At 40.7% G+C, this 25,940-nt stretch overlaps 1 protein-coding gene across 1 annotated transcript in view; it reads right to left on the bottom strand.

Moving 5' to 3' along the window:
* The window catches only part of SLC26A4 (solute carrier family 26 member 4), a 60,554-nt gene extending 35,550 nt beyond the window's left edge, over positions 1-25,004 (bottom strand). Inside the window, exons 1-8 of the mRNA XM_019959564.2 lie at positions 24,526-25,004; positions 22,630-22,769; positions 14,407-14,517; positions 12,522-12,706; positions 11,830-11,994; positions 5,059-5,211; positions 4,872-4,954; positions 1,251-1,398 (exon numbers count right to left, since the gene is read on the bottom strand). Coding sequence (XP_019815123.1) covers positions 1,251-1,398; positions 4,872-4,954; positions 5,059-5,211; positions 11,830-11,994; positions 12,522-12,706; positions 14,407-14,517; positions 22,630-22,769; positions 24,526-24,689 — 1,149 coding nt within the window. The 5' untranslated portion in view covers positions 24,690-25,004. The remainder of the gene's footprint in view (positions 1-1,250; positions 1,399-4,871; positions 4,955-5,058; positions 5,212-11,829; positions 11,995-12,521; positions 12,707-14,406; positions 14,518-22,629; positions 22,770-24,525) is intronic.
* Between the last annotated feature and the right edge of the window lie 936 nt (positions 25,005-25,940).

Here is a 25,940-nt window from a genome sequence, read left to right as displayed (position 1 = left end):
AAGGTAACTGCTTCTTCACTTGACTGCCATTTCAGCTCAAGATTTTCATAGGAACTCTCTACTTTTGGATATGGGGAAACCTGTAATTAATTGCACAATGAACTACCTCAGTTTAAAGTGGTCACAACTATTATCATTGATGTTTGTGGCAATCTTTTGCCATATTATAGCTGCCTTTAAAAAAATTACCAAGAAAAAAAAATTTTTTAATTACTAGATTACATGAAGAATTCTTATTCCAACTTGCTCCTAATATGTTAAGCTTAAATGTTATGATCTAACTTTTTAAATTAACTTTTATGAATTAACTTTTTAAAAATTAGGATTACTTTGACTTTTTTCTTAAAAGGTAAAGTGATGCACAGGGAATATAGCCAATTATTTTCTAAGAACCATAAATGGAGTATAACCTTTAAAGCTTGTGAATTGCTATGTTGCACACCTGAAACTTATATAATATAGGACATCAACTATACTGCAATTAAAAAAATAAATCTTTTAAAAATGTAAAATAAAAAAAGAGATGTATCTAGCTAATATAACACATGGAGCTTTTTTGGATACCTAGCCAAACAAATCAACTGTTCAAAAAACTTGCTGCTACTGCTGCTGCTAAGTCGCTTCAGTCGTGTCCGACTCTGTGCGACCCCATAGAGGGCAGCCCACGAGGCTCCGCCTTCCCTGGGATTCTCCAGGCAAGAACTCTGGAGTGGGTTACCATTTCCTTCTCCAATGCATGAAAGTGAAAAGTGAAAGTGAAGTTGCTTAGTCCTGTCCGACTCTTTGCGACCCCATGGACTGTGGCCCACCAGGCTCCTCCGTCCAAGACAACCTAAAAACTGGCTAGATAGTTGATGTTATTAAAGAATTATTATTCATTTTTTTAGTTGTGATAATGATATTGTGGTTATCTACCTAAAAACTGACTGGATATTAGATGATATTATGGAATTATAGCTAGTATTTCTAAAAATATAATGGTGTATCATGCTTATGTTTTTTTTTACATTCTTATCTTCCAGATATATAATAAAATATGGATATATAAACAACAAAATATATTTTAAAAATGAAGTGATACAGCATGCATGTTTCAAAATAACTTCAAATTAGCACACGCAGGAGAGAAACCAACTCAGTAAAGATGGTTGGGAGAAACCAATCCCTTCTTTAACAGACAACAAATTCTTTCCCATATTTTCTTCTTATTTGCAGTCCTACAAACCAGTTCAGCAAAAGGGTGACCATACCTGGTTCCCATCGATGGTGTAATCATGCCTGATGGCGTACACTTTTCCTACAGACACTGCAATGGCGTAAGCGACCACAGAGATGGAAAACGATGCAGTCAGCATCTCAGAAAACAGACTCACAGATGGCATTGCCGGAGGCAAAAACCTAGTTTTTAAATGAAAAATGCTGTGACTATTTGACTACAATGCTCTTCCCCCACCTCACCAAATGCTACGTCAACCCAGCCGTGGGTTGGGTTGATCTACATCAACCCAGACATGAAAGAATTTAACCCAAGAGAACAAGAGGTACATAAGATGGATAAGTGGTAGCACCTGCTTTTACAATGTTCAGTCAGAAGTAGGTGCTATCTCACTGGCTGATTCCTTTGTTCCCTATTTGAGAGACTAGGTGCTGCCTTATCTACACTCTGACAAGAAGAAACCTGTCATTACTGATTTTTTAATACCATATAATCCTATGCTGCACCATCTCACACATTAGTGTTTCTCCTTACAATTTCATCTTAGAGGTCTTTGATGTCTTTAATATCAAAGGTCTTTGATATCTAGGATATCTTTAAATGATATCCTGGCCGTTAAATGAGATTTACCCTGTATAAGAAGTGGGTCAGGTCTGTTACAGAGACAAAGAATGTAAGATGCTGAAACAGAGAAGTGGAAAATCCTTATTGAAGAGCCATGATACTGAAAATCTTCTTGAGTACCCCCAAAAGATTAAATGTATATGGTTATCAGAATGCTCCATAGTCACTATAGTTGTGGGATCAAACACTTACTATTTGACAAAACCAAAGCTACTCACCAACCATATAAAGAAATAAATTTACAAGTTTATAAGTATGCAATCATCCCCAAGTATGAAAATCAGAGAGGATTCCTTTCTTATGCCGCATCTTGATGATTATCTGTATGGCCAGTTCTCTGGCCGAAAAAAAAAAAAATAATAATCTCCCTGACCTACCTAACACCTGAAGCTCCTTTCATAGGAAACTACACTTTTTCCCCTATAGTTGGAAGTGGTAATGTAGAAATAAGGTTCTTATAGAAAGCCATAGAAATCTAGAACCTGCTAATATCTTAATATTATCCAAAGTATTATCCTAAATCTAATATCCTAGAAATTGTTTAATCTACCTTTCTCTTTTTGTTGATTAGGGAACTGAGGCCCAGAAGAGTGAAGTACTTAGTAGGTCTGAGTGTGAATGTTAGATATTAGATGATTTCCTGAGTAGCCAGATCTGATTTGCCCTCTTAGAGCCTGCTGGTTAAGAAAAAGAGTTAGTGGGAGAATAGGGGGCCCTGGTTTGGGTGAATCCCAGTGGGATGCTCAGAAGCTGACCACACTTGGAGAAATTGTATATTTGGCCAAGAAAGGCAGTAGGGGAGTAGGGCAAGTGGTTATGGTTTGGGGGACGGTGTCATTGGACACTGAGCAATATTGACATATGGCATTGACTTTCAATGGGATTAAAGAAAACTGCCAGTAATGGCTGTGCTTTTACTCCCTTCTTGGGGGATTGACATGGGGAGGAGATGAAGAGGTGGGCACGCACAATCTATATTTTGTTTTGTTTTGGTTGCGCCACACAGCATGTGGCATCTTAGTTTCCTGACCAGGCACAGCACCCATGCCCCTGCATTGAAAGTGAGGGTTCTTAACCACTGGAAGGTTAAGTTCCACAATCACTCTTTTGTTCCTCTTTATTTCACCCTTCTCATCTCACGCTCCTTTCCTTGACCTTTTCCAATCTCTCCACATCATGCTTTCTTTTTCAGTTTTTGTTAATGTTGTTATACTTATTTCTGGGGTATCAAAAAGCTGAACAAGACAAGTGAGATCATTACCCTTGTGGAAGAGCTTATATATATATATATATCCCGGGGGCCAGGCAGGTGAGGCAGACCGACCAATCATAACAGGTGGTCTGTCAGAGCATTCAACTTGACTAACGCAACAGTAAGAGGCTTGAGATCCATTTTCAGCAGGAGAGTATCCAGGAAATCTCTTGATAGGGCCAGAAAGGATCACTTGTGGCAGCAAAAAGGAGTGCCCAAAATCTAGTAATAGGACCTGGACTTAGGGGACAGGGCATTTGCCATGGACCTCCTCTAAGAGTTACACCTTAGGAAACCTGACAACGTGGATCTATAAAATATATTTTTAATATAGCTGCTTGTAACTACTCAAATAATCTAGTTGTTAGGGTGAAAACACTGGAACTCAAGGAGCCACACTGCATCTTTTTATTACTAAATTTATACCAGCATTAGGATTCACTATCAAAATGTTGATCCTCTAACGTAAAGTTTCCCAAACTTACCTAATCATTAGAATCATATGAAGCCCCTTTGAAAAATATTAATTAGGTTCAGGATGAGAACCAGGAAGGAATTTGTGTTAACAAGACCTCCTGTGATTCATAGAAAAAAGTGAATTTGTGAAACACTGGAATGGATGATACATAAATTAAGCCCCATGTAGCCAGTTGTAACTTTTCTTTCTTTTTTTTAAATAGATTAGAAGAAATCATACAATTAATCTAATGTCATGGCAGCAGTTCCCCGTGGAATAAGCCCCGGGGCTGGGCTGGGCTGAGGAATTTCAATTAAGAGCATGAAAAACACAGAGTGTTATAGGTCCCTCAGCTACTATTCAATGGAAGGGAAACCGGTACTTACTTGTCATCTAATAGCAAGTCTAGTCATGAATGCTGTAAGTTAATGTTACAAATCTAATAAACATTTGCGTTTCTTTTTCACTGTCATATGATCAAATTATGATGTAGGGCCCTTGGTCCACTCTGCACTTTATGAAGGATCTCACTGGTGTTTTACAAGAAGCTGAAGCTGAGATTTCAGTGGTTTGTTATTATCTTTGTGTTGCTGGCTCAGATGGTAAAGAATCAGCCTGCAGTGGAGGAGGCCTGGGTTTGATCCCCAGATCAGGAAGATCTCCTGGAGAAGGGAATGGCAACCCATTCCAGTATTCTTGCCTGGAGACCTCTATGGACAGAGGAGCCTGGTGGACTACAATCACGGGGTCACAAAGAGTCAGACACAACTGAACAGCTAACACTTACACTATAGGAGAACCCCCCTCTGCCCCAGGGCCACAGAAATGGATGATGACAGAGGACAAAGACTCTTAGTTCCTTACTCTTTTAATTCACCAGACTATCAAAATATCAAACCAAAAGATCATGCACTTTATTTATAGGAACAAATGATATAATTATTATCCTAAGCTGATTATATGGAAGAGAATTTAGGCCAGATCTCCCTTTTTCTTTAAGCAGATTGTTCTCAGTACAATAAGCGTTACACACCATGATTCTGCTTATACTGTAATTGTATATGTGAGTTTAAATCAGGAGTCTGGAGTTAACCGTGCATGTCCTGCCATGTTTTAAGAATGTAAAGAAAAAGAGAGAGCATATAGTGCTGCTTTTAAACAAATGACTTGATCTTTACCTGATAGTTTGCACAAATGGGATATTTCTTTAAGATCATACACATGAGACTATTGAAGGATCACCAGTGAAATGAAGCTTGTTTCATTTAAATAGGAGGTACTGACAATGTATTATTAATGCCTAAGAGGAACTCCATACTCACCCACTTGGGATGGATTTAACAATGCCAGCATTATACTTTTTTTCCAGGTCAACTCCATACGAAATGGCAGTAGCTGCTATTGTCTGAAATAAAACAAAAAAGGTTTTAAAAAAGTTCATTTGTTTGAACAGTTCCTTTCTTACAAAGCTAATTAATGCTGAATTTTCTAATTATACATTCTACTTACCACAATCACCTCTATAGGAATAGGGACTGGGATTTTGTGTTTAAATCGATCATTTAATTCCTTAACTGCCATACAGATGATAATGGTGAGTAATCCAGCAATGAAATCAGCAAGATTAGTGTTACTAATATTTTGAAAAATCTCAATCAGTGTCTGTAAAAAAAAATAATTTCATATACCTCCTGTATTAAAAATCACATCATAATCAAAGAGCACTTAAGAATTTCATGTAAAATTAAAAAAATTTTAATTTGTGTTTGTTAATACAGACACCATTAACTTCCAACCCTTGCAATGTAAATACCAAGTTGGTAATGATGGTTAACTTGGAGTGGCAAAAGTATGGGTGATTTCTGCTTTCTTATTTTAGCTTATCTGTATTTTTTACAATAAAAATGATATCTTTTAAAAGAAAGTATATCATCATATACTGTCTTTTGCTTGCAGAAAAGCTTTGAAATTTTATACCTTAAGTAGCTTTACAGGTGCTACTAAGTGACCTAATTTTCATCATGTTGATATGTATTATTGAGATTAAAAACAGAAATCAAAAGTCCTGGTTAACCAATATTTTAGGTTAAACTTTCACTAAACATGAATGATACAGATGTTAATAAAAATTCCTAAAATTCTTCATATGTAGATACATATGGATTCATCCATTCTTTATGGCAAAGAAAAGCTATTGAATTGATATATAGGTCAAGTAGAAATTTTTGGAAATTAATTTGGTACTTAGTTCAAACTTGAACTATGATCATTTAAATAAAACTAACTCTTTCAAAAAAAAAAAGCAAGAGAGTTCCAGAAAAACATCTATTTCTGCTTTATTGACTATGCCAAAGCCTTTGACTGTGTGGATCACAATAAACTGTGGATAATTCTTCAAGAGATGGGAATACCAGACCACCTGACCTGCCTCTTGAGAAATTTGTATGCAGGTCAGGAAGCAACAGTTAGAACTGGACATGGAACAACAGACTGGTTCCAAATTTGGAAAGGAGTACATCAAGGCTGTAACAGTGCTTATTTAACTTATATGCAGAGTACATCATGAGAAACGCTGGGCTGGAAGAAGCACAAGCTGGAACCAAGATTGCTGGGAGAAATACCAATAAAGTCAGATATGCAGATGATAGCACCCTTATGGCAGAAAGTGAAGAGGAACTAAAGAGCCTCTTGATGAAAGTGAAAAAGGAGAGTGAAAAAGTTGTCTTAAAGCCCAACATTCAGAAAACTAAGATCATGGCATCTGGTCCCATCACTTCATGGCAAATAGATGGGGAAACAGTGGCTGACTTTACTTTTTGGAGCTCCAAAATCACTGCAGATGGTGATTGCAGCCATGAAATTAAAAGACACTTGCTCCTTGGAAGGAAAGTTATGCCCAACCTAGACAGCATATTAAAAAGCAGAGACTTTACTTTGTCAACAAAGGTCCATCTAGTCAAGGCTATGGTTTTTCCAGTAGTCATGTATGGATGTGAGAGTTGGACTATAAAGAAAGCTGAGTACAGACTCTTGAGAGTCCCTTGGACTGCAAGGAGATCCAATAAGTCCATCCTAAAGGAGATCAGTCCTGGGTGTTCATTGGAAGGACCCATGTTGAAGCTGAAACTCCAATACTTTGGCTACCTGATGAGAATAATTGACTCATTTGAAAAGACCCTGATGCTGGGAAAGATTGAGGGAAGGAGGAGAAGGGGACAACAGAGGATGGGATGGCTGGATGGTATCACTGACTCCATGGACATGAGTTTGGGTGGACTCCGGGAGTTGGAGATGGACAGGGAGGCCTGCCATGCTGCAGTCCATGGGGTTGCAAAGAGTTGGACATGACTGAGCAACTGAACTGAACTGAACTCTTTCCAAGTGGACATAAATCCAATTCAAGAAAAACTAGTTTATTTTGTAAATAGGAGGTTTCTGGGACTCAAGGGAGATTAGTAAGGAAGACTCTCAAGAGAGAATACTAATACCATTGTTATAGGAACTTCCATAGAAGGCATGATTTTAGAAGGTTCTTCCAGACAAGTAAACTCCCAGTGAAGGTTACTTTCCTTTGAATGAGTCCTTTTATAGATATGTATTTCATATGAAGATAAAATATTGCTTCAAATAATTATAACAACAATCTGGTAACAGTTATGTATAGTGATCACCAAGTAATGTAGGAGTCATCTTGCCAGCAACCGCATTCTTTGGAAAACTTTCAAGAGTAAGGGATGAGAGGAGAAGCCATTGTGTAAGCAAAATACATTCCACCAAGTGCTTGAACTAGAGTTCAAGAATCTGACTTGTGGGAAGCCTCTTGGATTTTCACCCAGTATTTTTGTCCTTGCTTTAAACCCAATACTAGCATGTTTACTTTGAACACTTTCCAGAGGCAGTATAATTGCTAGAGGCATATACATTGATAGTAACAAGATGAAGCCAGTGATAGCAAGGTGAAAAAGAAAACAAATCAGAAACTATACAAGCAGACACAACAACTCAAGAATTTAAGGCATCTACCATAGCAGTGCAGGCTTCCCATTGCTAGTAGTAAAGAACCGCCTGCCAATGCAGGAGACGTAAGAGACGTGGGTTCAATTCCCTGGTCAGGAAGATCCACTGGAGGAGGAAATGGCCACCCACTCCAGTATTCTTGCCTGGAGAATCCCATGGACAGAGGAGCCTGGCCGGCTATCGTCCATCAGGTCAAAAAGAGTCAGACACGACTGAAGCAACTTAGCACACTTAGGGCTGTGTACTACAGCCCTAAATAACTCGGAGTCTTGAAGGTATTGCTATCCAGTTCTTTATATAATCAAATTTCTTGATGATGACCCTCATTAATTCATGAGCTAAACATAATACTTCAATTAACTGTCTACACAATAAAGGTTTACTTTCAACGCAAGATGGAAAAATTCAAACTTAAGAACAATATGAACAACTATCCCAACCCTAAAAATTTTCACCTTACAAAAATGATCACTATAGGATTTTCATGAAATCTATGGGTCTCACTTAGACCTTTGAATAAAAAGCATCTGTGACTGTATTAAAAATGTAATATGAAAAAAATAAAATAAATGTAATGTGAGTTGCAAAAACCAAAATCAGTTTACATTACACAATTACATCAAACAAGGCTTATGAATATATCAGTTGCCTATATTGAATATTTATTCAGAATCTCTTATGAAAAGTTATACAAAAGAAAGCTTAATATATGTGGAAATAAAACTCACCCATATAAACTGAAGTAGTCAGATTGTATTAATATTCCAAGATACAGAAATGAGACTTAAGAAAGCACTGAAAACTAATTCTAACTTATTAATAGTTTAATAAATTAAATTAAAATACTAACTAAAATATGGATACACTTATGATTCCATATTTCAGCCTAGTATTCTGACCAGGCAAATCAAGATAATAAAACTTTTCAGAAATGGGTAATATTTTATTATATTTCCTACTATGCTTGGAAAATTTTAGAGCCATTTCATTTAAAGAATTTCTTCCTACTGGGTGTATGAAGCCATAAGTTAAAAATTATACCTGTATTACATATGAGGAAATTCATTAGTTAACTTTTGGTGCCAAATTTATTTTAATTCATCTTGTCTCTATGAATATAACAAACCCCTTGCTGTCAGGAATTTCCTCCTACCAGAACTTCTGTGCATATATAAGATCAACCCTTAAAGTGTTACTTTTGTTTTATAATGGCTTCATTTTTACATACGGAAATAGGTTCTAAGTAACGAATCTGATCAAGCTTGGGGGTAGCTTTCAAAACTCTCACCATCTGGGCAGAACTTTTCAATGTGGTCTTCCTTCTTGTTAGGGAGGAAATGGGGACACAGAGCCAATTTAGTCAGCAAGCAGAAAGACTTCCCTTGTCTATCAAGACAGACCACTCAGAGTGAATGGTAGGAAAACATATCCAGTTTGAAATGGACTGCATGATTTACTTACATAATTGAGTAGGTACACGGTAGCTTGAGTATCACTAATTCTGAACTCTGCCAACACCTTGTCATTTTCTTTCTGTAGCCTCTATCTTTTTTTTTTTTTTTTTTGGCCACACAGCATGTGGGATCTTAGTTTCCCAACCAGGGATAGAACCTGTGCCCTCTGAACTGGGGACATGGAATCTTAACCACTGGATCACTAGGGACATCCCTCCCTTTTGCATCTTATACCCAGCCATCTCTGGCATTTGTAAACTGAAGTTTCTATTTTTCTTTCTTTTCCATTGTTTCCTCCTCCAATTATTTATATTCATTATTTCCTTTTTCTTTTTTTTTGAAAGAGGAGCAGGCAGATGATCCAAAGCACAAGTTTATAACAAAAGGGATGTTAACTCCGTTCCAGGGAAATCCATCTTACAACAACCTTACAGTCTTTCCTGGAGGAATCCACAAATGCCCTGCATTTGTTGAAGGATTCTTTCATGAATAATCACAACTGGTAATATCATAAGCAGAATTCTCTGTTCAGGTACTGAGCGGCTCATTCAACCCTTATGCAATTATTTCCAGACCTGCTGTTTCTTCTTTTTTCAGAAAAGCAAGCTTATATTCACCCTCACACAAGGATGACTGAAGTATCTTTATCCAACTTGGCTGACCTGTGAGGAATGGCTTGCAGAATTCTCTAACACATTCTAACCTGAGGCTTCAAGAATAATGTTCAACACAACATAAGGCACATAATAGCTTAATATTTTTGACCTTGTTCTATCTAGCATTTCCTAGTTTACTTTGGTCTCTGTTGAAAGTGGAGTTATTTGCAGTAAGCTTTATCTTAAACATGTCCTAAGAGACCAGAAAAACTGTGAAATTTCATTTCCCCCATCTTCAGAAGTCCAACAGTGACCAAGGACCCAGATTACCTATCAGGCTGGGCCTCCTGTTATCTGTGAGGATGCAGGCCTAGCAATGTTCATACAGGGAGGTGAGCACACTCAGTCAGGGGTATCTTGGTAGATTCAGGAGTCAGTGGGTTTGTAAAGGAGTGAAAAGCCCCTGGCACATGGCAGGTTTCAATAAATAACTTATTGAAAAGATGAATGGATGATAATAAAGGGATAAATGAATGAACAGTTGATAGAGAAAATAAGAAAGCAAAAAACAAACAACAACAATAACCACAGTGTGTAGAGACTGCAAAAATGAGAGAACCTGTCAGAAAAAGGCAATCAGATGATCTCAAAGCAAACCTAGGACTTGGTAGGGAAAAAGAAGTCAAATATGACATGCCCAGAATCACATCATATTTAATCATAGGATCATAAGTGGTAGAACCAAGACTCCAAAGTTCATAGTCTTGATCACTATGTTAAACTGCCTCCTCTACCTAGTCCTGGGCTTCTCCAATGGCTCAGCAGGTAAAGAATCCACCTGCAACGCAGGAGACACAGGAGATCCTCTGGAGGAAGAAATGGCAACCCACTCCAGTATTCTTGCCTAGGAAATCCCATGGACTGAGTGAGGAGCCTGGTGAGCTACAGTTGAAAGGGTTACAAAGGGTCAGGGATAACTGAGCTGTTGAGCAAGTATGCATCTAGTGCCACTGCTCAGCATGGTATCTGGCTCATAATAGACACTTGGTATATTTGTTGAATAGATAAAGTAATGCTAATGTTTAATGGAACTACGGCAATGCTGCAAACTTCAGCAAACCCTTGACCAACTCACTAATTTTTAGATAGGTATGCACAGCCTTACCTCATTTTAAAAGAAATTAAAGGTCATTAGAATACACGGGTCATTAAAGGACTCCATTCTTAATCCTAGCACATTGTATTTGGTATCATTCTCCCCAAGCTAGAGTGACATCATGTTACTATTATCACCACTTTTCAAGCATCGATAATATGCTCTATATAGAACACATATTTAGATCCAAGAACTTTTTCAAATCTAATTAGTGTGAAATACATCCTTCTTTTGCATCTCTTTTGCATGTTGAATCATCTCCGAATCTAACGTTCCTTTTCATCTATAATTGCTGGGACATTTACATTATGCATTTTATGGACTCTCAGAGTTAAAAAAGGCTTTAGAGATACATCTCCAATCATTTCACTTTATAAATAAAAAAGAAAATAAGTCTTGAGATGTGAAATAATAAGTAATTTCAGCTTAGTTCCCAGAGATTGTACCCACCTCCCCTGCAGTATAAGCAGAGTCTTAACCTATGGCCCGCCAGAAAAGCCCCTCAAAATAACACTCTTTTTTTGAGTACTTTGTTACTCATCAGCCCCTAGGCCATGGGCTTCTCATACAGCCTTATTTAACTTAATTTGTAGATATTATTACCAACTCCATTTTGCAGGGAAGGAAGCAGAGGCATATCAATTTGCTCATGCAATAGAGCAAATAATAAATAATAGAGTCAGGATATATGTGAATCTTGGTCATCGAAACTGAGTTTTCAGCCACTATCCTACACCCTGTGTCCAAAGTCACTTAGCTTGTCAGAGGCAAGGTTGAGAATGGAACTCAAGTGTGCTGCCTCCCAAACCAGTCTTCAGTATAAAACTTTGCTTTTATTAATATTTTGAAGATTGATGACACTTCTGAAACCATACTGACCCACTGAAAACAATGATTTGCAAACTCTGCCTTCTTCAATGTGACTCCTGGTGCTACTACTTCTTTCAGAGAAGAATGTTGTCAATGGCTCCCAAAGCATGACATGGAGGAGCTTATACTCTCCAGACTCAGGTTCAACAGGAAAAGTGAGCCATCCCTGGAGGCAAGCAACACTTACATAGATGATGGAGAGAATTCCATTATAGTTTTTGGTTGAAACATTGAGGACAATCTTTAGCTGTGAGACCAACACTTGGAAGGCAGCAGCTGTTGTGAATCCACCAACCAAAGGATCTGCCAGATACCTCACTATGAATCCAATCTGCAAACCTCCAAATATCAACTAGAACAAGAAGGAAGGAAAAATTAAATGCTTGCCTGGGAGAAGGACCAACACTTTTGAACTATTCATGAATTAAAACTTAATACCAACTAAAACTCTGGCCCTACCTCTCCCATCCACCATTCTAAAATTTGAAAAACATGTGTAGTATGAAAGTACTTCTAGATATATAATAAAAATTCATGTAGGTTTTCTTCCTGTGACTTGTAGGTTTCATGGCTCCAGTGACCAGAATATTTTTTGTCTCTTTATGGGTCCTGGCACAGCTCCCTTCTCCTATTTTCATTCTAATCACACATGTTCCTCTGTCTTGTTTTTTCTGTCTCTGACTTTGATGATTAAGTGAGCCTTAATAAGTGGAGGCTTGCTATTTTAGCATCTGACCTAAAACAGTATAACTTAAAAAATAGCTTTGAGAGTCTTAAATTGATTTGTTTTGCTTTTAAATGAGTCTTTAAGTCCACGTGCTTAACAGTTCTTTCAGATACAAATCCTGCCAACCTCTATATCGCTTGTAAGCCCATTACCTGTATGATTCCAACCAAAAGAGTAAGGGTGCTCGCAATCAATACTCTTGCTGCATCTCTAGCTGCAAAGTCTATTATGGTGGTATTCAGTGCAGTTCCATTACTGCTAGATACAAGAAAGTGTTCGTCGGGGGCCATGCTCAGAACAACAGATCCCACCATTAAACTGACCACTGGGAAAGGTCCTGGGGGAAAAAAGTCATTATCAATTAATAATTGTTAATCACTTGTAAATCAACTATACTTCAATTAAAAAAACTAAAAAACAATATTTATTATTAATTGCAAATGCTTAGGTTCAACATGTCTACACAGGATTAAAGATGCATCTGAAGTAATTAGCTGTGATTGGGAAAATACTGTTTGTTCACAAAAGAAGCTAAAAAGCAGATGTTTCAAGGCATTCATGACCCAGTAATGAGCAAGAGAGATGTGCAGGTGGGTCACTATACTACAGCTCTCAGACACTTTGCATTACACAGGAAGGCTGTCTAAACTGTGTGTGATCTCCTTGTGTATGGGTAGGAACAAGGGGATGGAGCGGGGAGTTGTCAAGAAAGGTTTCCCGGCAGAAATGGCATATTAGCTGAATCCTTACTTGTTCCATCTTATTTTTATTCCATGTAAGTTTATTTCCTAGAGCATCCAGTGTCCTGATCTCTGTGGAGCTGAGGACCTTGATCAATATCACAAGGTCAAAATTTGGTTAAAGAAATAGCTAAAGTAAAAAACAAACAAAAAATAGCAAAGGTAGTGTAGACTTTCTCTTTTTCTTTTTCCAAGACAAATTATTTTTTCATATCAAATATCACTCTGTAGGCTTCTACATTTCAAAAAGTACGTTTCTTTCAGCAGCTGCTCTATCACTACTGATATTTGTATCTATGATGATGAGGATCCTATCCTTTGATCATGGAAGGCTTTACCAGTTAGAAGGACTCAGTACCAAAATCCAGTAATCTGAAGTGTCTAAATGTATAGAATACCAGAGAGAAAAAAAATCAACTTCCATGTTCCTTACCTTGTCATGCATTTGGTACTAATCAACTCTCCCAGGTAAGGAAGTTCTTTTAATCATTAATCTCCTCCTGATCTCCCTTTATAGACAAGGAAATATTCCAGACACTGGCAGAAATATTATACAACTAAGGATAAGGATAAGGGTTGGAGATAGAGCAGTAGATGGCTCTATTTGTTTCAAGAGGATTGCCCAGGTAGACATGTCTAGCCAGCAGATGGATGTAGGCGAAAACTTATCTCAAGTATAAATGTCAACGTTGCAAAATAGCATTAAAACATTCATTTACTAGAACATTCTAGCAGAAGAAAATTCAAATTTCAGGAACATCAGGAAATAAATCTATTTGGGGCTATACCAAGAAGGAAAGCCAAGCTTAGTTTCTAAATTGTTTTGGCATAATTTTCCCAGTCTTCAAATATTAGTGACTTAAAATAACTACGTTCTTTAATAAGACAATGAATATGTATTTGATGAACATAATTTAGTAAAGCTAATTTAATCTAGCAAAACAGGTTCAAAGACCTCTTCAAGATTCTTTTCCCTTATCATTTTTCATTTTAGAACACTTTCTAAATAGAGTCAAATGTGTTAACATTTTTGAAAAGTCAAACATGGCAAGATTTGAAGGTAGTCTATAATTTTTTAACCATCTTTCAATTTTCTCCTCTTCATTATAAAAAAAGTTAGGTGTAAAGCCACCTAATAGCATAGTATTTTGAAAGCTAAGGAGAAACCTTTGCATCACTGAATAGGAAAGCCCTATCTTGCTAGAAAACAGTAACAAAGATAGGGAAGCAGAACACACATAATATAGCCCAAACACGTTCAGTGTGAACAAACAGAATTGTATATGCTTATAATTACCAACTGAGATGTGTCTTGATGTTCCAAAAATAAAGTACGTCAGGATAGGAAAAAAAGCAGAGTAGAGACCATATCCGACAGGAACAGCAGCTAGTAGAGCATACGCCATGCCTGAAAATACATCCAAAATGGTCAAGTTCAGGAACAAGCTTTGTGTCTACTGGACAGAGAAAAGCCTTTTCATAGGTCTCTTTAATTTGCAGCTCATCTTGAGTGATCTCCTTATTTTGCACATGGTCTGTGGCTATGCTAGGATGCAGAACGTGATTCAAATCATCTACTCAAAAGAACTGACACAACTGATCAGTAATTCAACCATCCACTCAGGTGAGTCGGGGGAAAAGCTGTTGATTAAAAACTTGATCAGTTCTATTCAAAGGTGTAGTCTGGCTTTGTCTGAATTAAGTGTTTCTCTGAGTAATGAGGAACATATGTACTTTCTCCTTTCTTGTTGGGGAACAGAAGTTAGATCCAAACAAAGAAAAAAATCTGACCTTTGTACATAGCACTAGGAGATCAACACCTTCGCTAGGCTTCCCCAAGGGGTTTCCGGGTCCATGAATGTCACGCTGTATGCAGAATCTCAGCCTTCCCTTGTACATGGGGGTTGGAAGGCAACAATGTGTTGGGGTTTGGGAGTTTTGTTTTGGGCCTTAAACAGTGAACATTTATTTTTTAGAGTTCTGAAAGCTAAGAAGTTCAAGATCAAACTACCAGCAGATTCAGTGTCTGGTAAGCACCCTTTTCTGGTTTGCAGATGGCTGCTTTCTTGTTGTAACCTCACACGGCACAGATTTCCTAAGGTCACTAAGCCCACCATGAAGACTCTACCTGATTGCCTTCCAAAGGCGTGTGTTGTGTTTAGTTGCTAAAGTAGTGCCCAACTCTGCAACCCCATGGACTGTAGCCTGCCAGGCTCCTCTGTCCATGGGATTTCCCATGCAAGAATACTGGAATGGGTTGCCATTTCCTTCTCCAGGGTATCTTTCTGACACAGAGATAGAACTAGAGTCTCCTGCATTGCAGGCAGATTCTTTTACCACTGAACCACATGGGAAGCCCTACCTCCCAAAAGCTCCGACCTCCAAATACTGTCATACTGGGGATTAAGTCTTCAAGAGATGAATTTTGGAGGGATACAAACGTTCAGTCCATAGCACTTTCCTTCTCCTGTGGGTTGTTTTTTTAAATACTTCATAGGTAGTCAGCATATCTTCTACCTCCCCACATTTCACTCACTCACAATGACAGAACATCAAGTTCTTTGACCTTTTGGTCATTGATAAAGAGTTACATGTATAACAGTTTTTTTAAAAAGTGATGGAAGCAGCTTAGATGTCAACAGATGAACGAGTAAAGACGTTGTAGTACATATATATACCGTAGAATATTATTCAGCCATAAAAAGGAATGAATTTGAGTCAGTTGAATTGAGGTGGGTGAACCTAGAGGGTAAAGTAAGTCAGAGGGAGAAAAATATTGTATATTAATGCATATATATGGAATCTAGAAAAACAGTGCTGATGAATCTATTTGCAGGGCAGGAATAGAGATGCAGGCAAAGAGAACAGATTTGTGGACACAGCAGGGGAAGGACAGGGTGGGACAAATTGAGAAAGTAGCGCTGAAACATATACATTACCATATATACAATAGATAGCTAGTGGGAAGTTGCTATATAACACAAAGAGTTCATCCCCATCCTCTGTGACAACCTGGAGGGGTGGGAGAGGGGGCTGGTAGGATAGCAGGGAGGTTTGAGAGGGAGGGCATATATGTATACTTGTGGGTGATTCACATGGTTGTATGACAAAAACCAACACTACATTGTAAAGCAAGTATCCTCCAATTAAAAATTTTTTAAAAGTGGCAACAACTTAAATTGGTGCCCCAAATGATGTATTTATCCCTGTCTCAAATCAGGGAAGTGGTTAACTACACTATATTTCATATACTGTAATCTATGAAATGAAGTTGATGTGCTGTATAGAAATAATTTACTACTAATAGTAATTTACCTCTTTCCAGTGCAATACAGTACATGTAAGAAATAAGTAAGAAAAGGCAGAATTCAAAATAGTGATCAGGGAGTGCCCTGGAAGTCCAGTGGCTAGGACTCAGTGCGTTCACTGCTGTGGTCCAGATTCAATCCCTGGTCAGGGCACTGAGATCCCACAGGCCAAGCAACATGGCCAAAACAACAACAACACAAAACAGTAATCAGCATGCATGCTTCTACTTTTGTTAAAGTAGACACGTTTGTTGTATGAATTTTAAAATGTGGGACGATTTCATACAGTTTAGACATGTAAAAAGTGTAATATAATAAACACCCAAGTATCCAACATCTAGTTTAAGAACTAGATCATTGCTGTACAGTTGAAACTTTCTATATACTTTTTCTCAATCACATCGTTTTTCCTCCCTCCACCCTCAGGAAGCAACACTCTTTTGAATCTAGTGTTTATCATTCTCGAACATTTTTTTATACTTTTAAATAGATACTTATTTATGTGTCTGGTAGGATATTTATTAAAATTTAGGTTTAGTGGACTATCTACAGAGCAGAATCAAAGGAGACTTCTGAAGAGGTATTTTTCATGTTCCTTATAATGTGTTTTCTAGTTTCCCACAATAAGCATTCATTCATTCAACAACTATTGATTATGTACCCTTCATGTGCCAGCCACTGTTCTAGGCTTAGGGGAATACTGGAGTAGACAAAACAAAGTCTCTGCCCTTAGAGAGTGTGCATTCTAGAAAAGTCTGTATTCTGATGTAATTATTTTCATATATAAATTACAACAAGCAATCATCTCAAGGACATAGAGTAGAAAGGTGAGGTCACAAAGGGAAGACAAGAAAAGAAGGAGCAAAAAAAAAAAAAAAAAAATCCAAATTAAAAAATATTAGAAAAGAAAAGAAAAGAAGGAGCAAGGAATGAGAACAGCCTATTTCCTATGTACATTTTTCAAGTCCTTCTCAAATTTCCACTTTCCTAAACTGGCTCTGCAGTCCTCACAGACCTGGAGAATGCAGGCTTTTTCAATTTTCACATAATATCCTATTTCAGGACAACTGCTACTCAAATATACTGTAATCATATTGTAAGGGAATTTGGTACAACAATTTTGAAATTATACATAATTTGTAAAGAAATTTGTCATTGATTTAAACTATGGAATCTCTGTGTTGGTGCTCCTCCTATGTAGGACGGTGCTACAAACCATAAAGGTGGTGCTAACAAACATTCAGAAGCATCTAGAAGGCATAGGTAGGAAGTAAGAGAGCAGGCCCCCCATATCTGTGAATAAAAAACAGCAATAAAAGGGCTGCATTGATTTCTTGCTGCCTGGAGGGAATTTTTTGTTAATAATAAAAGTGAAAAAGATCCCATGGCAGCACTCACCTTCTGAGATGGACCACACTCTGTCTGTGGAGTGTGTTTCTCTCTAAATAAATCCACTTCTTAGAAAAAAGCAAAACAAACCCCATGATCCTTAGCATTTCTGGCTTCTCAGTAACATGATTGATGAGTTTTTTCCTACCCCTTAGCAGCCCAGCCATCGGATATATCGCAGCCTTTGCCATCCCTAGAAACTGCAGCTCTGAAATCTCAACATTGAGCCTCCTTTTCTCCACCTAGAGACATGCAGCCTTTCCGCTCACCTATCCAGAATCCTTAGTGCAACATTTTTTTGTCCTCATGAGGCTTCTAACCCATGAACAGATCCACTATCCTTAGCACCCTCCCATCTTCATTTGCCTCCTTGTCCCTAGAATTTTCACAAATACTCTGGATTTCTTTGCTTCACTCTTTCTCTTTTTCTCCTGTCTTCTCTGATAAATCTCCAGTCTGGCCAAACTCAAGCATCACCCTTTTCCATGCCAGCATTCAAACAGCTGAATAACTGAACTAAAGACGTCTACATTTGGGCTGGCCAATTTCATGCAAATTTCATGATAGCAAGCCCCAGATGGAATGCCACACTGCCTGGCCATCCAATTACATTTCCTCAGCAAGTGTGCTTTTCCTCTTCTCAAGACAGCTACTCAGACTTCCCCTACTTTCCTCAAATTCCCCATTCCCCTTCTTAGACATGGTTCAGAGATGAACCTTAGACTTCATCCAAAACCTGGAATCCATGAGATGCCCATTGGTTTTTTACAATGCAGTGCTTGTCTGTCTTTTCTCCTTTGAAAATGGAGGAAATATCCCACGTATCTCTAAGGAGTAGCCTTCCCACTTCTATCCTTGTACCCATCTACACTTGTCCCTTGTCATTTCTCCTCTTCCTTGTGGACCACAGATTTTTCTATCAGCTAGGTCATTCCCACTGGGTTACATCTATGTTCTAGTACCTCCTGTATTATAAGAAAAATAAATCCTCCCATCACTTTACCATTGTCTTTTATGCCTCTGGAGCCACTTCTCTACTCTGCTTCATGGCAAACCTTCTTAAAAATATTGCCTGTGTTCCATCACCAAGAGTATTCCACACTACAGACACCCCCTCTTCCACCCATCCTTTAAAATAGAGCAGAAAACAATTCCTCTCTTGGTTTTGGAACCCACATCCTTCAGATTGTTCTTTTTCTCTATCTTCCTGAGCCCAACATCATGTTTCTTTGTGGCCCCTGCTCCTCTGCCCTGACTTTAAGTACTCCAGCCTGGTTCTTCTCCCCATCTACCTTTCTGCCTAGGTAGTCTCAGGGATTCCCACTCCTTTGAATATCATCTCTAGAGTGATGCTTTCCTGACTTTTATGTCTAGTTCAAACCTCTCCAATGACCGTCCTGCTTCTAGTAGCTCCAACTCCATATCTGGCATCTCAAATGTGGCACATGCAAAAGGAAACACTTGGTTTTCCATCCCAATTCTGCTTGTTAGCCAGTCCCTATCCATCAGTACGTGTTACCTGTGATTCCTGCTCCAAAATATTTTTCAGATTTGTGCAGCTCTGCCTCCTACTTGATTAGCTTCAAGCTGAAATGTCTGTCCTCAGGGCTAGGACTAGGGAGAGGCAAGTGAGGTGCCTGGGGCACATTATTTAGAAGGTCCCTGGAGGACTCACTTACCTAATTTTAATCCTGGCCCTGCCTAACCTTATCTCCTCCTGTTCACTCCTCTAAACCTCTCTCTCCTCCACCCATATTGGAATTCTTCCTCCCTTGAAAATACTATGCTCTATTTGACCTCAGGGACTTTGCATCTTTGCCTGGTACACCCTGCTTACTGCTTCTTACCTGGCTATCTCCTTCCCATCCTCCCAACCCTGATTAAATTTCACCGCCTCAGAAAAGCCTTCCCTGACCATTCTATCTAAGACAAACACTCCCTCCCCAAATTAACCCCTATTAAAGCCGAAGAATTGATGCTTTTGAACTGTGTTGTTGGAGAAGACTCTTGACAGTCCCTTGGACTGCAAGGAGATCCAACCAGTCCATCCTAAAGATCAGTCCTGGGGTGTTCACTGGAAGGACTGATGCTGAAGCTGAAATTCCAGTACTTTGGCCACCTAATGAGAAGAACTGACTCATTTGAAAAGACCCTGATGCTGGGAAAGATTGAGGGTGGGAGGAGAAGGGGACAACAGAGGATGAGATGGCTGGATGGCATCACCGACTCAATGGACGTGAGTTTGAGTGAACTCCGGGAGTTGGTGATGAACAGGGAGGCCTGGCGTGCTGTGATTCATGGGGTCGCAAAGAGTCGGACATGACTGAGCAACTGAACTGACTGAACTAAAAGCCTATTTGATCAACCACAATAGATATCACAACCTGTAATTATTTTTCTATTTATCTGCTTATTTAATTCCTGAAGTCTCCCACTTAGAATGAGTGCCATGAGGTCAGTATCCATGCCTGTTAGTAAACCACTGAATCCCCATGGCTGGCCTGTAAATATCGGTGGTGGTTTAGTTGCTAGTGAAATCGCTCAGTCATGTCCGACTCTTTGCAACCCCATGGACTGTAGCCTACCAGTCTCCTCAGTCTATGGAATTTTCCAGGCAAGAATACTGGAGTGGGTTGCCATTTCCTTCTCCAGGGGATCTTCTCGACCCAGGGATCAAACCCAGGTCTCCTGCATTGCAGGCAGGTGCTTTTCTGAGCCACCAGGGAAGCCCCGTATCCAACTCCTGTGACCCCATGGACTGTAGCCAGCCAGGCTCCTCTGTCCATGGGGTTCTCCAGCCAAGAATACTGGAGTGGGTGCCATTTCCTTCTCCAGGGGATCTTCCCAACACAGGAATCGAACCCGGGTCTCCTGCATTGCAGGCAGATTCTTTTCCTACTGAACCATGAGGGAAGCCCATCCTACAAATCTTAGATGAATGGATTTATGAATGAACCACATTAACCTCTCAGATATTCACCATACAAAGATAACTTCATAGAAATCATGCTTCCGGAAAACGGTATCACTCATAAAGTGAGGAACTGCATCCTTTATAAATTAAGACCCTAGGAATTAGATTCTGGGTTCAAATCCCAGCTCCACCATTTACCAGCTCCATGACCTTGAGCAGAATTTAATAGATTTTTTGACTATTGAAAAAGAGCTATAAAGAGTTGTTGTGAGGATTAAAGAGATAACTTGCCAAAGCCCTTAGCATTGTGTTTGATACTTAAACAAAACTAAAGTTAAATTAATTTGTATAAGATACTTGTCTAGGAACACTTGCGGGACACAGCTTGCAATACCATTTTTCATATATAAGGACGATTTGTTATTCAGTCCTCTTCATTAAATGTTTACCGGGCCAACTACTGGTGCCAGAATCATGCTAGCCACTGGCTAAACATGAATTAGACAGTTCTCATCCCCCAGAAGCCAGAGGAGGTTGCCATGCCACAGTTCTTAAGAGTCTACTGTGTAAGTCACACTTACTGTATGAACCACACTGTCCTGTCCAGCTCTCCCATCCATTTCTGTGACTGGGAACACAGGCTGCTCTCCACACAGGGGCCACAGAACATCCTCCTTCTCTGTGGGACTCTCCCTGGCTTGCTCTGAGTAATCCTCAGAGTTCTAAGAGCTCTAAGTAATCCTCAGAGTTCTATAGGCAAATTTTGGCTCAGGACATTGCTCAACCACTGTTACTAACTTCTCAAGTAGTCCATTTCAAGCCATCTCTCTACCCACATTTCTACACCATCGTACTTCCCATCACTTCGCAAAGTAAGACTTAACCTTCAGGGAAACAGCTCTGACACCTCTTCCTCCAGGAAGCCATTCTCAGTCCCCTAAGGCCAGGTTGAGTGACCCTGTGTGCACTGCCTTCCCAAGCAATATTACCACACGCCTACAGTCAGTCCTTCCATTGAATCATTGTCCATTTCCTCATTGGACTATGAGCTCCTTGAAAGCAAGTGGTGCATCTTATTCATGTGAGAATACCTAGAGGCTGGCATCTACTAGATATGCCACGAAATAATAATAAGTAAAGTCGATTTTTGTTTTCATAGTCCAGAGGTTTTGTGAAGTTGAGGTGAGGGCAGAAGCAAGATGATGAGGATAGGGTACAAAGGAAAATGCCCGTAATGCTATTCACCAGCTCTGCAATGGAGTTCCAAAATAAGGCTTAAAGGCAGTTTAAAAAATGTCCTGTGTTGGGACATTCTGCCAGAAGATTAAGATACAGGGATGAATTTAAAACGGGGAGGGAGAGGCAAGAGCAGAAAAAAACATTTACACGTAGTCTAGGCTAACATACTTCCTTCCCTTTCCTTTAGGAGAGTTTCAAATGGCATGTCGAGACCATGTAGGAAATGTAAATAATTTGATGAACTGCAATCATCATCTTAAAAATCTAAGCAGAATAAGACAGAATAGAAAATACTAGAGAGTATTACTTGTAGTGAGGATAAGTATTATTTCACAAAACTTGAGATGCGTGTGTACATATCATGATGTCATACAGATTTCTTACTGTGAGCTGTGACCAATGAAAATTGGGAAGCAGCTGCTTAGGTGACAGGGCTCTAGTTGGAGCCAAGCAGATAGAGAAGCAACAGGGTTTCCTGAGAAGAGAAGTGTAAGGAAGATGAGGAAGAAGGGAATCTTACCACTAAGGGGCAGGCTCTGGAGGAAAGATGCAGGCTATGATGGGTGAGCAAGCCTTTGGTACAGACCCATGGGAGGGAGGGGGGAGTTAGGAATGGCTGCTGGAGGCTGTGATTCTCCATCACTTCGGAGCTAGACCACCATCATCTTACCTTGAAGTGTTCCCACTAGACCAGTACTAACTCCTGAAATGATATCACTAAGTAGCCATTCCTTGATCCGGTATTTGGGAAGCCAGTCCAAGATGGGCAGGAGAGTCTTCACCATGCGAAGGGTTCTCTTTCTTGAACAACTGTCAAAAGGCAAGAAAAGGAGATTTCCAATCCAATCTTGGTCACAACCCACTGCAAATCACAAAGTTTTGAACCAAAGTCTGCTAATGTCTCTAACTATTTAGAAAAAAGCATACGAATTGCATGAAAAAAATACTAACAGTGAAGTGCTTACCATGTCTTTGCCAATAACTCTTTTTACCCTTTTAAATGCACTGTACTAGAAAACACAGGATTAAGTGTTAACCACCCCACCCCCTTAATCCTCTGAGAAAATATCCCCAAACAAGAACCCATTTTCTGGTCCAGCCACAGATTGATCAATGTGGAGTCTTTAAATGGAGATTACATTTGGACTTTCAACCTAGGTGTTTTCTTTTTCTTTCAAGAAACAAACTCTGTATATTCTGGCAATAGGAGCTTGGAGCCAGTTTTTACAAAACTCTTAACATGATGAATACATATCTTGTTGTACCTTACTACCTACTTTTTAAAATTCAACAACCTAGAGGTAAAAGAAAAAAATGTATTTTGGGCTTCCCTGGTTGCTCAGATGCTAGAGAATCTGCCTGCAACACAGAAGACCCAGGTTCAGTCCCTGATTAGGGAAGATCCCTTGGAGAAGGGAATGGCTACTCCAGTATTTTTGCCTGGAGAATTCCATGGATAGAGGAGGGAGTCTGGAGGGCTACAGTCCATGGAGTTGCAAAGAGCTGGACATGACAGAGCAATTAACATTTTTAGTTTTTCAAACAGTATTTGACTCTTGATTCAAATAAATTATTTTAAAAAATTGTATTTATGAGACAATTTGAAATTTTGTTGACTTAATTTTTTAATATTAAGGAATTGCTTCATTTTTGTGTGTGATAATGAAATTGTGGGTTGCATTTTTTAAGAGTTCCTAAAAATAGATACTGAAATAAATACAGTCCAAAGCGGGGGCGGGGGGGCGGGAGTGCGGGGGAACCACTATATGGAATTTGCTCCAAAAAAAAAAAAAAAAAGTGGAGTGGGGCAAGTATGTGGTAAGACAAGATTAACTTTGAGTTAATCATCCTTGAAGCCATGTGATGGGTAAAAACATGGGAGAGGGTTCATTGCACTACTGTGCCTGCTTTTGAATATATTTGAAATGTTTTTTTAAACGGTTTGAAATGTTTTAAGAAAAGAAAAAAGAAATCTAGCAGCAGCTGACAATTCCTTCTGTTTGCGATATCTACTTACGGGTGGCCCGAGTGGGTTTAGAGACTGATGGAGGTTCTTCTTGGAGAGCCCTACTTCCTGCACAGTGGACAACTAGGAGCACAGCGTGCTCTCCTGTGTTCTCGCCTTCATTTCATGCCTCTGAGTGTCATTCTTCCTGGATGCGCTTAGGGCTTTCAAGGACTCTTGGTCAAGTGACGAGTTACCCACTACCTCTTTGTAGTAAAGCCCCTTGTTCTCCCACTCTCCTCAGCCTAGCCTTCACAAGAAGACCGTAGGGACCCGCTGTACCACAAGGCGCACTCCAGGTGCCCTCGAGAGCAGCGCAAAGAGACGGCGCTCCCCGAACCTTCCCTCTCCAAAGTTGAGTTTCCGAGACTAGGATCGATTCGGGCCGAGAGTGATGGAGCCACCTTCCCACCAGGGAGGCCAGAGTCCGTGACCTGACCGAAGCCGTCCCTGCAGGGCGGGAGCGGCATCCCATTCTCCGCCGCTGGGCATGCCGGCGGGTCTGCGCGCCCACATTCCGGGATTCACTGCGCCCCTCGCCCCGTCCGCCGCGGGCGCTACCTGCAGCCCTGGGCCAGGTTCTCTCTCAGCGTCTTGCGCTCTTTCGGGCGCTGCTCGTACTGCTGCTGGAAGGCGAGCTCGTTGTAGACCGGCCGCGACACCACATAGCTGCAACTGTACTCGGGGAGCGGCGGCGGCTCCAACCTGTCGCCGGGCGCTGCCATGACCTGCGAGGCGGAGGGCGACGAGCAGGGAGGAGATGGGGCGAGGGAAGAGAAGAGGAGGTGAAGACCGCTAGTTAGCTGCCTCCCGGCCCCACCTGCTGCAGTTGATCCCCGAGAGAGGGATCCGCTCTCTGCCACACTCTCCGCCCAGGCCCGCCTCGGCTGGGCGCGCACCTCCAGCCCGTTGGAGGCCCTGAGGACCTCCCGTCCCGAGCCTACATCTGCTGCCCGGGGCTCCCGGACTTTTAAGAGAGTGAGTCCTGCGCTGGGGGGCTGCCGGAGCCAGACCCAGTTCCCCTCGGATGAGCAGCCAGGGCGCTGTCCGCGTCCTGAAATCTCCCCAAACCCGGGCTGGGGCCCGCGACGCGCGAGCGGCAGGCAGTAAAGGGCCCTTGTGAGCGTCCGCATCTGCCTAAACCCGAAGCAGCGCGCAGGGCCAGGAGAGCCCTGGGAGAGAAGCACAGCCCCCCGCGCCGGACATGGGGCCTTCAGGCCAGTTTCCCCGGGTCCCAAGGCTGCGCGCACGCTGCAGGAAAATTCCAGCAGCCGGGCGCGCTTTCCCGGGGACAGAACTTTGGGGAGTGGAGTGTCTCCACACCTCGGCCTCTTTCCTAGCGTCCTTCTTGCTCTCAGCTTCTCAGAAAGACTGTACTGTCCCCTGCCGGGCAGCTCCGTAGCGTGTCCATCCCCACCCCCTCCACTCCCCTCCCCCGCCACCTCCACTAGTCCCATCCCCAACCAGCGATGCCTCCCCAGGAGTTAAGGCAGGGCGGCGTGGCGTGCGTTGCATCTTCAGCGACGATCTCACCTGCTTCGACTCACGACCAGTCTGGAATGCCCCCGGGACAGCCGTTCCGCCGCCTTTATAGCGCTCTCAGAAGGCAGTGAGACGTTTTATTTACGGAGCAACAGAGACACCTTAGTCCAAAAAAGGGACACACAGACAGCGGTCTTTACCCACCTATCCTACCAGGGGGAAAAAAAAATTCTACCCCTCCCTAATTCTTTCCCTTTCCCGAAACAGGAAGGCTGAGAATCTTACTGGCTCTCACCCAAGAGCCACCCAAATCCACCGCCCCTCAATTACTAACGTGGGCTACGAGGTCAGGGGCGGAGCAGGCCCTGGGGAGCTTGTTACAGGAGACCAGAGCCCAGCGTGGAAGAAGAGGTCAGTGACTGCGAGGAGCGCTGGCCTTGACTCCTAGGTTGTATGAATCCGGAAGCTCCATAGTCTGGCACACAGCTCTCAAA

This window comes from Bos indicus, chromosome 4 (assembly GCF_029378745.1).
Source record: "Bos indicus isolate NIAB-ARS_2022 breed Sahiwal x Tharparkar chromosome 4, NIAB-ARS_B.indTharparkar_mat_pri_1.0, whole genome shotgun sequence".
NCBI classification, from domain to species: domain Eukaryota; kingdom Metazoa; phylum Chordata; class Mammalia; order Artiodactyla; family Bovidae; genus Bos; species Bos indicus.
This window is presented reverse-complemented; position numbering and strand designations above follow the sequence as displayed.